At 40.6% G+C, this 10967-nt stretch overlaps 1 protein-coding gene across 2 annotated transcripts; it reads right to left on the bottom strand.

Annotated features, from left to right (window-relative positions):
* Positions 1-4967: 4967 nt before the first annotated feature.
* On the bottom strand, positions 4968-8501 carry ngb (neuroglobin). Of its 2 annotated transcripts, none has more exons than XM_063498562.1 (5): positions 8274-8501; positions 7952-8060; positions 7452-7560; positions 7225-7344; positions 4968-7125 (listed from the first exon to the last, which is right to left on the bottom strand). In XM_063498562.1, exons 2-5 carry the CDS (start codon positions 8047-8049, stop codon positions 6973-6975), a joined length of 480 nt encoding a protein of 159 aa, XP_063354632.1. In that variant the 5' UTR covers positions 8050-8060; positions 8274-8501; the 3' UTR covers positions 4968-6972. The 2 variants fall into 2 exon arrangements, with proteins under 2 accessions (XP_063354632.1, XP_063354631.1); XM_063498561.1 differs by having other exon boundaries at positions 7952-8160; positions 8274-8496.
* Positions 8502-10967: the final 2466 nt, after the last annotated feature.

The following is a 10967-nucleotide window of genomic DNA, read 5'->3' as shown; positions in this document are numbered from 1 at the left end:
TTCAGCTCAATCCACTCATCTTGTGCCATGAACTTCTTGTTACTCTCTGCTGTGGTCTGTGATGGAAGCTTTTTCAGACACAGTGAGTCAGACTTCATGTGGAAAATAGAAGAGCCGCTGTGAGTGCTCTGGTATAAGAATACGATTCCTTTAGGAAATGTGCAAAAACATGTTTTGCACACTAGTTTCAAATGTTTATTTGATATTTAGGAAATATTTTTATTTATGTTAGAAAATAATGTGGATATCATCTGCTCTTATTCTGTTAAGGTAAGGGCAGCTTTAATGGACACATCCAGTATCCCATCTAATTCTTGGGAGGAAACTGTGTAAAAAGTTAAACTACTCATTTAAAATCTACCAGCTGATAACAGTGTTTCTTCTCATTTCCAGGCTTATTACCCTCACTGAACGTCTTCACACAAATGACTTTTTGGACAGTTACCTGTACATACTAGAGAGCTCACTTGCCCTGAAACCACATCAGAGTGTGGATATGGGAGTAAATTTCATAATCGAACCACAGTGGAAATTCTTGTGCTGTTTAAAGATGTTTTTTCTATCAAAATAATGAAAATGTATGAACCATCTTGCACTGACTGGATTGGTTGAATTTCTCTGTACGAAACAGTTTGCAGAGTGGAAAAATACCAGACTTCCACCGTGCACGATACTCCTTCATTGCACAGTCACAAAAGAAGACACAGAGAGGAAATGCCACGGATGACATTTCCGCCGTCACCTGTGGCAACTGCTGATGGCATGATTCTCAGCGAAAGGTGAATTCCTCTGGGTCTGTGGTCTGCCATCTGCTTTCCCCTGTCCAGATGCTTAGAATAGAAAATGTCTCTGCCTCCTGCTGCAACCATATTGTCACTCCCATATGGCTTTGAGTCAACATACAAACGCAGCTCAAAAAGTTAGTATTTTAAGTCCCCTAGAGTATATTATAGTATCCAACTGACTTATATAAGAACGTTTATTGTTCCCCTTGGCAAAACACAATTACCACAATGTCGATTTAGTGGCTGTACTTTCCAGCTCTTCTCACAATCTTCTTCTAAACATGGTTTTTGTCCAGTATTAAGTTTCAAATTTAATAGCACCGTAGAGACCTTTTGTTTTCCATGTTGGTTTAAGGGTGAACCTTTTTCACTCTTTGACCCTGGAATCACTGAGAGAACAATTCCCCCCCCACCCCCACCCCCACCCCCACCAAGGACCTGTTTGCAGCTGCTCAACATTCAGTCACATCACAGCGTCTTTCTCTACTTACAGACTAAACCCTCTGCTGACTGTTTTTCTAACTGAGGCAATGTTTCAAACAGGGAAAGCCTTATATGGCTGAAGAGGTCTACAATACATTTCTTTTACATAACATTTGTTGGCATCAAAGATGCAAATCACTCAGGGTTTCAGGGCATACACAGATTGTGTCGGAGCCCGGGAATAGCTGCTGGCAAACCTGGTTTTATAGATGTGCTCAAAGACTGCTAATTAGCATTTTTTTAAATTCAATCTTTACCACAACTGGAGCACGCATTTTGGATTTGGCATTATAATGCAACAACACCAACACAGTAAGGGAGCCCAGTTCACAGACCCAGAGATCTAAGCTGAGGAAGCCAAACAAATGTGAAGCAGAGGTGGGCGGATCGATCCAAATATTGATGGGATCAATACCAACATCGGTACTGGTATTGGTCAATACTAGCACGACAGGATCAATACTCTTTTTCTATCCTTTAAGTTCAGTATGTATCCCACTGAACTGTGTTAAATATGCACTAAGAAAAATGTCTGAATGTTTTTGTGTTGACAGTAAACTGTGTTTTATTTATAGCCCATTTAACCAAAGTGCTTTGGAAACAGGTGCATTTAAATTCCAGATCTCCAAAAAACATGAATAGCTGAAAGGTGTTAACTAAGTATGGTAAAAAGTAAAAATCACAGTGATTTGTTCAGAATGTGTTCAGAATTTTCAAATTGGTGATGATTCATTTCATAAATCATGACACACTGCCCTACCCTGCCCCTTTTGGTTAACAATATCAGTATTGGAATCTGCAATACTGGCCCTGTATTTACTTGGTATCAAATTTGAAGTATCTTACAGCAGTAATATCAAGTGACTTAATGTCACAAAAAGAGGTCACGCCCTATATAATAAATAATTTGCCAGAGAATTCAAATTTTCAAAAGATTTTGTGACAAATTAAAGAAATAATTAAATATTAATTTGCATATATACATTTAAATTTGTATCCTATTTGCTCCATTTAAAAATGTATTGTGCAGTTTCTTTAGGACTTAAGGTGTGTTCTACATTGATGATGTAGAAGAAGAAGAAACTCGCAAAAACACTTGTAAACTAATGGAGTTACACTTTCATATAGTCTAAATGGGTAATATACCCTTTCACATAATAACATCACAGAAAATCTGCACAGCCATGATGTGAAGCTCCTGTTCCACTACACCCCAGAGGTGGATTGAGATCCGGGTATTTACCAAAGCCTTTAGAAAACAGTGAACTTGTTCTCATCTTCATGAAACCAGTTTGAGATGATCTGAGCTTTGTGACATGGCGCATTAACCTGCTGAAAGCAGCGATTAGAAGATGGGCACACTCTTTGTTAATTAAATTTGAATTTCCATATGACTTTTAATTTGTGCCATATTTACTACGCCTGGCTATTTCTTTATCTTTTTCAAGGGGGGAAAAAATCACACTGATAATGCAGAAGTCTCAAAAACTCACAAAAAACAGTCTGTCTTAAATATGATACACTAGGCATTAACGGGGAAATCATGCTCAGTTGACATACGTGGCCCAAAATATGCCAAGAAAATATACAGATATATATAGAAGATACAAGGCAAGCAACCAAGTGTTACAGCAGAAAGACTCATCAGACCAGAAAATGCTTTTCCAGTCTTCGGTTATCCAATTTTGGTGAGCTGGTGTGAATTGTAGCCTTAGTTCGCTGTTCTTAGCTAACAGGAGAAGCACCCACTGTGATCTTCTGCTACTGTTTCCCATCTGCTTCAAGGTTTGCAAATGTGCATTCATCTTGGTTGTGACAAGTGGTTCAGCGGTTCTTATCATCTAAAAGGAGTAAGACCATTCTTGTCTGACCTCTGACATCAACAAGGCTCAGGGAACGGCCGCTCACTGGATATTTTTCTTTGTCAGACCATTCTCTGTAAACCGTAGAGATGATTGTGCTAACCAAACTTCCCAGCAACAGTTGCCGACTCAGCACTCCACCCTTTTTCCCGATGTGGCCATTTCTGGATAGAAAGAGCCAACATGGCACCAGCCAAAATGCTAACAGTGAGGTCTCAAAATGAGACTTCACTGTTAGAAACAAATGGTTGATGGCCAAGTCCATCTTTTATATACAGTCTATAACATTAAATATATGGGTCTGCGGGGACTGAATTTGGAGGCAACTCCAGTAGTGACCATTAGTGACAGTTGGTTTAATCAGCCATGGAGGTTGCCATTTCAGAATATACCCTTTGTCATATTTCTGGACTACCAATTGTAGAAGACATCGGAAATTCCATTGCTGATGTTGATTAATCCTGCGTAAATAAGATGTAGTACACCCAAGTTGTACTGTTCAACAGCTACACACAGTCCCAAATAAATCCACCATCGTGTTTGAGAAACTACAGTACCCATCTTTTTTCTAGTCACACTATAGGTTTGACTGTTTATATTATCTCTCTCTACATCTTCCACAGGAATGAGCCTGATCCATAGACAGGCAGAAAAGGGATTTCAAAGACTACTTCTTAGTAGGAGTAGCTGTTCAGCAGCTGCTGACAGATAGCTCATTCTCATGCTTGTGATGGCTGCTTGGCAGACTTGTGCTGCAGTCTCCCAGAGAGCCATTGGAGCAAATCTTATTAGCCCGAGCTCACATGCACAGTCACTGTCAACACCTCTCCACTGTAGGATTTACGAGTGATTGAACAATGCAACGCTTTCCTTCTTCATCAAAAACAAACACACGCGCTCGCTCAAACGCACATATATACAACCATCACCTTACAGTTGCCATGACAACAATGAATACCCCCCCCCCCTCTTTTTTTGTTCCAAAACACATTGCAGACTTTCTAAAAATATGTATGTTGTCTTTTCTCGCAGACTTTTTTTCCCCAGACGACAGCCTTCAGAGCAAAAAGCTACAAGGTTAGTCTGAAGCAGTAGAGGAACAGATTAAACCATAAAGGAAAGAAACATATAGTCAATGTGAGTTTATTGAAATTTGTTGCAATCCATTACCAGGGGATGAGAGAGAGCATGAAGTTCAGTTTTGGTTTTTATATTGCAAGAGCAAGAGGTCAGCACAAATGCGGCAGACTCTTGCAGAGAGGGTAAGGATATTGTTGGCAGTGCAGACAGACGGGTAAGTTCCAAATCAGCTGCTCCACCATCAGCCGAGCAGACAGCGACTTTCACAGTGACACAACAGAAAAAAGAGAAATGAGCTGATATGTGTGTAAATCATCATAACCCTCCTGCCTGCCCCCACTCATCTGATCACTCTGGCTTTAGATGATATTCAAGCAGAAACGCATCCAAAATCTGCACAGTTTTACCCGTTTTTGAAGGAAAGCATAAAGGAAAATAAAGATAAACTGATCCAAATTGTGAAGAACACAATGGATACTGTGGAATTCTGAAAACATACTTGAGGTGACATTGTGCAGTTGCATGAGTAAGTGGGCTGAAGTCGCCCTCGTCTCGGAAGCCAGGGGGGCGATGAGCCATTCGACGCTTGGATCTTATGTAACACTGAGAGATGGGCTGTCAGTGGGAAGCAAATCAGGCATTGTGTGACTGATTTCAAAACCTGACCGCTGTGTTGCCACCGTAATCAGTCCGTGACAACACATTTAAGACAAGGAGGAAAACACACTGACTTCAATAAGCAGTAAAATACCCACAGATCACTTTATTTAGCCTCAAGTAAGCACATGACATATTTAAAGTTTAAGATGGAATCCAGTTTACAAAGAGTGTGTGCTTGTATTAACTGTAATAATAATTTTTGGTTGAAGGATAACTAGGTGAAGTCATCGCTGTTGAGTAGCAGCTGATAATGATGAGGTAGACAGTGAGACAGCCAATATATACACATCTGGATGTTAAAAAGACGCCAGCTGTGCCAGCTGAAAATACTTACTGTCAGGTAATTAAAAACACGAAGAACAACAACCTGCATAGGGCTGCGTACTGAGACTAAGAAAAGAAAGACAATAAACACAGCATCTACATAACCAGGGTACAAACATTATACCTGCAGCCTGGAAAGTACAGACTAAACACATAATATTAATAAAAAAAAGCCCTGTTCTTATACTCTTCTATAATAACTACACATCTTTTTTAATATAGCTGTTATATAGCTGCTATTCTTTGAACTGAAACCTGATTAAAAGTAACAGATTTGCCACATTGTTTTCTTGTATTGGGTTCATTATCCGAAATCTACACAGTACAATGTATCTGAAGGTCATATTGTATATGACAAGAAAAAAATCAATGCTCTTTCACTGCACATACAATTCAGAATATAAAAATAAACTTTGTAAATATAAACTGAAGCGAGGAAAAACACATATCAGCAGCTTGGATTTACAGTTGTGTGGTGTTATTATCTTATACTTGGCACACTGTTGCTAAGTTACTTGGCTATAGATGTAAATAACTGATGATACATACAGCGTTATGGCAGCATAAATACTACACACATACATACAGTCAAGCACAGTTTCTTTGTATCATCTGTTTTGTGTCAATAATTTAAATGTAAAATTGTCATCACTTAAGTTGGTTTGGTTTCTGAAGTCAAAACAAATATTTATTTCCAGTTTCACTTCCTCACAGAACCTCTTAAGTTGGAGAAAAACAGGCCACTGATCCCTGTCACCTGTAAAGCTGAGGTAATAGTACCCACATCATCGCAGTTAATAAGCATTAATAAGTTAAGCAACTACGATACATCACTACTACTTTACACTAAGATTAACTGGAAACTGATAGCCAAGGAACAAAGATGTTACAAGTCCTTCAAGATGCCATTTTACTTTCAGTCTCTTAAAGTCATATAACAGTCTTTTAGTTAAAGTTTAGTTTAACAGTCATCAGAAGCTTACTGAAATACTCACACCCTCGACTGAGGAGCGCATCGCACGCCGCGTCGAGGAAGGTACACTTGGACGCCTTAACAGTCGTGGATAACTAAAGAAAGCTATCAGAGAGAGTAAAACAGTTCTTGTCAGGAATCTATTGAATAAAATGTTAAAAAACGTTTTTTTCTTCATCCTAGCAGCTTAAAAGTTAAACGACAAAGTCACTCAAAATACATGAAATGTAATATCGATTTTAAAAAAACACACAGTTTTGATATTCTTCTGTAAATCACATTGCATTGTCCCACACGTCCTGTTAAGTATCACTGTGTTCCAGTTAGATAAAGAGCTGCCCTTGCTGGCCACAGTAACCATCACAGTTTGAGCAGTGTGTGATGTCTAATCATAATAACAGCTAGTGTTTCACAAGTGTGCAACTCTTTTAAGATACACCACAAACACCACTACAGTCACTGTTATCATTTGAGTAAATATATCAAAGCCATTATATACAAAAAAAAAAAAAACCTTCCACAGTTTCCCGAGTGTTTCTTCTCAGTGTGAGGCATTCAGATTACAGTCCACTTACACTCTGAAACTGTACAAACAGCACTGCCTGGTAGCTAAACATCCACAGCAAAGAAAACACGGTCTGTGACTCGCTGGTCCGACTGAAAAATGTGTAACTATATCACACATTCGCTACGCTATGCGACCCCACTCACAGAGCAAATGTACAGCAGCTAAAGCCACAATGCTGCAAGTTACACAACCTTATTCCATGGCAACCAACTTGATGATTTGACAACTACTGGCGCCTCAGTCGGCCTTGTCTTCGCCATTCTCGGCATACCCTCGGCTCATCATTGCTACCACAATGCTGTACATGTTGAGCCAGGCTTGACGCAGCGGTGCCGTGTAGGCCGGGCCCAGACTGCACTGCAGCATGTAGAGAAGGGACTCACCCACCGCCTGCAAAACACACAGGAAAAAAAAAAGAAGAAAGTGTTCACGGCTCATTCGCTCGTGAAATTGCTTTGGCAGAGTTGTGCGATAAGATGTTGGTCCTACGGCAAATGACTGCGTTCTGACTCCCACTGCCTGATGCTTCTTCCCGAGGTTGAGCAGAAAGTCCTCCAAGGAGTGAAGGTCATCCAGGTGGCTGACGGCCGCATCGATCACAAGCATCACCTGAGGCCACGGCCACAAGAGAAACAGAGGGCCATCGCAACTGTGCACAAACTAAACTTTAACGTGTCTGTGTACTTGTGGTGGTTAATGCGGTGAACAGAGCTCACCTTGGTGACATGTTCCAGAAACTCGGGGCTGGCGAGGCGGTCCTGTGTGGAATCGCAGTTTGTACCGTAGTGGAAAAGATTGAGGAGCGCAGGGTCCAGCTCAAACAGTCTACCACAGACAAATACAGCACTATTCTATAGATATACACACATGGCGTAGCCTCAAATATTCACAGAGGGATAAAAATCAATCTACAAAGCAAACATCTACACATCTCCCCTGTCTGATTTAGCAGCAGCTGTCTCAGAGTAAATTGCAGGATTATTGCAGTCTGTCGCCAAGCAACAAGTCAAGCCTCCAGTCCGTGGTGCATGTGGAAAGTGTGCAGGAAAGGATATACACCTGTGCTACATTTATTTACACTGCTGCTATTAGGTAACAACAATACACAGTCCTATCACTTATGCTTTGAGTGCTTTTATATTTGATCTTTTTTTCCTGCACAAAAAATTAAACAACAGCCTCCTTTTGTGTCGTGCTGATCATGGTAGAAAATTACCTGGAGAACATGACGACACCATGAGGAACTTTGTTCTTGCCCAGGCTCTCCCAGCTGTCTCGTATCAGCTCCTTGTCTTTCGTCGACAGCTCCTCCATGCTACCTCAGGCTGCAATCACAAGACAAGTTCCTCAACTCCTCTAAACGATCAGTTGGAGGACGGCCATAGCATCCGAGGGAATGCACAGACAAAACTTCTGCCAATCCACCTGCAAAACAAAGTTGAGCATCAGGTGAGCAATTTGCTAGTATAGTGTAAGGGTGGGGACACTGGTGCAGGAGAAACGCTCAGCTCAGCTCGAGACACACAGTCATACTGTACCTTTTTGAGGTCAGTCTTCTCTCTGAACTCCTTCTGGTGCTTCTGTGCTGTGGGGTCTGTCTTTTTCTGTGTGTGTGTGTGTGTGTGTGTGTGTGTCTGTGAGTGTTTATGTGTGCAGGCAGCAGCCTTGCCTGACACTCTGGTGCACTTGTTCCTCTCTTTCCCCAGCTCACTGTGCAGTCAGGAAGACAAGTTGTGCCACAATCTTATCTGTCACACAGGCTTCTATCTCTCTCTCTCCCCTTTCTGTTTGCCTCTTGATATGCTCTCTCTCCAGCTCTGGGGATATTATTCATGCCGCTGAAGGAGAAAAAGAGGGATATCTCTCTGCTGCTCCAGATAAGCTGCAGCAAGACACAGCTCCTCCTGCAGGTGAACCGAGGACTGAGACATGCAGAGATGCTGCTTGCACACATAACATGCACTGCATTTAACCCCAAAAAATTAGCCACTGGATTTTTAAGTTGTAATCAAGTGAAAATAAGCAAGAAAACAGCAACAGCAAAAATGCTGCGCAGTGCAATTGCTGGGTAAAGCAGGTAAAATCCATTTAAGGCCCACATTATCTATTTTGGGATGTGTCTCTAACTGCCTAAATTTGCAGCACATGCATTTGAAAAATGAAATGTGTGGGAATTTTAATACTGCACAGCGGCTAGAGTAATAAGAGACCTGCACGCACCACTTCGGTGAAATTATATTGTTCATCTGCTGAGCAGAGCCACTCCTTAAACAGCGCGATCATAACATTCAGCGGCCAAGCGTGCAGCCTCTCATTAATTTAAATGGGATGTGTTTGTTTCTTTCTCAGCCTCCACACATATCTGAGGCTGCAGTTTGTTTAAATAGATGTCACAGCCATCTGCTCCATCGCGTTTCACCGATGCAGGTTCCCGCTCAGATATTATCTAACAGGTTGAAAGCAATTTGTTTTGCTTTGAGCTTTGCATCAGGGAATCAGAGGTGCGCAGCTTTCTCCTAAATGGACTACAGTGGCAGAGTGAAGAGGGATACATGGTTCCCATGACAACCTGACAGGATGTAGCCCTTGAAGCTTGATCCTGTGATATTTGAGCTTTCAAAGAAGCGACTGTCTGATTGTTATTTATTACATATTATGTGACAACATTTTGGATTTTTCTCCTTCTCTGTATTTGTGAGGGATGGCTGAGCGGCAGAGGCACAAACAACGGGCTTGCCGACAGCTCCACAGTCTGGTCTCTTATTATTCCCCATTTTTTCTTCACAGCAGTGGATTTTTGTGCCATATTTATAGCGCAGACTGGTCAGTCAAACTGAAGATAAAAACATTTAATAGAAAACAAAATGAAAAATAGCCCCACCTTAAAGATGATGATCCAAAACTAAATCAAACCGCTGAGAAACGATTTTGCACTGGGCTCTTGCGCCTATATAGGCAGTTGCTCCTCCCACTTAAGGAAATAACAATTAAACACTAATTAACTGTTACATTCATTTATACAAGTGCTCAATCTAGCATTTAAAGAAATATTAATAAGTTAGCAGTGGGAGAATAAATAAAGATGTATTTAGAAAATGTACCTGTTCATTAATTGTGTTAAATCAATGCATCCTTCAAACATCAGACAAGACTGCCCTTCTTTCATATTTGCCCAGGAACTTGACCATATAAGGAGTCCAAAAGGGCCTGGACTTGTTTGGCAGTTCCTGGGTCTGAGTTAGATAGAGGTTAGAAAGCAAATTAATCAGATGCAAATCTTGAAAACTTATTACGATTCCATGACTAATGTGGAGGCAACGCTGCTAAGAAAAAAGCACTGTGTAGTATTTTAGAGGTCACGAGCCTCGTCGCCATGGTATATCTTTACTGCAATTATGCAAATAAATTTAAATCTGAAGACAGCCAGCTGAATATTACTACAGTGAGATGCATGCAGTTCGTGCAGCATAAATATTCACGCTAGATGCATAGACTATGTTAACTCCTATCTAAGTGTTACGTTTTAAACCATGCTTAGTGATACCACTTAGTGAATTTTAATATTTTCTAATGTGAATTTACTACACTGACTCCAAAGCACCGCACAACAGCCTACAAAACCATACGGGTGTGCACCGATCTCCATTGATTATGCTTGTAAAAATATTCAAACACTCCCATGTGGTTTGTAAGTAAAAATGTCTCGATGTCTCGAATTCCTGGCAGTCAGCTGTCAAAGCACAAGAGTACATCGGAGGCTAGTGTGTAAAAGTATTTGATGTGGATGTGCAGGCAGACCACTGAGATGGTTTGTGTGAATGCAGATGCATGGTAAGGACTGTTTATTTAGGTGGCACTGTGGCTGTAGAAATAACTGGGAACTTTAACCCGACAATCTAAGAAAAGCCAATGTCAGATGCCCTGTGTTCTTACGGGCCATGTTCAATTAGAAACATGTAAAAACATGTAAAACATGAATTAAAAAAAATACTAAAGTAAAATGCAACTGTAAACATTAGAACATTAGCATTTAAATTAAAGCAAATTTAAGTATTGTCTTTTTTAACACGGAGACTGACTGATTAATGCTACAGACAAACTGGGCTCAACTGGTGTTCTCAGTTTATTTTTGAACCATTTATTCTGGCAACAACATGCTCATCATCTTCAAAACTACAGCTTACATAGTCCTTGGGGAAAGTGTTGTAAAACCAACAGCAATCACTTATGTA

Source organism: Pelmatolapia mariae, linkage group LG16_19 (genome assembly GCF_036321145.2).
Source record: "Pelmatolapia mariae isolate MD_Pm_ZW linkage group LG16_19, Pm_UMD_F_2, whole genome shotgun sequence".
NCBI classification, from domain to species: domain Eukaryota; kingdom Metazoa; phylum Chordata; class Actinopteri; order Cichliformes; family Cichlidae; genus Pelmatolapia; species Pelmatolapia mariae.
Note: the sequence above shows the minus strand (reverse complement) of the source record. Positions and strands in the feature narration are given on the sequence as shown.

Bases quoted from the DNA above. Each gene is read 5' to 3' on its own strand.
- ngb (XM_063498562.1), bottom strand. From the start codon at position 8,049: ATGGAGGAGCTGTCGACGAAAGACAAGGAGCTGATACGAGACAGCTGG. The intron at 7,345-7,451 runs GTGAGCTCTGTT...CCGTGGCCTCAG, and splicing joins TTCTGGAACATGTCACCAAG to GTGATGCTTGTGATCGATGC. The intron at 7,126-7,224 runs GTAGGACCAACA...TGTGTTTTGCAG, and splicing joins TCAGAACGCAGTCATTTGCC to GCGGTGGGTGAGTCCCTTCT.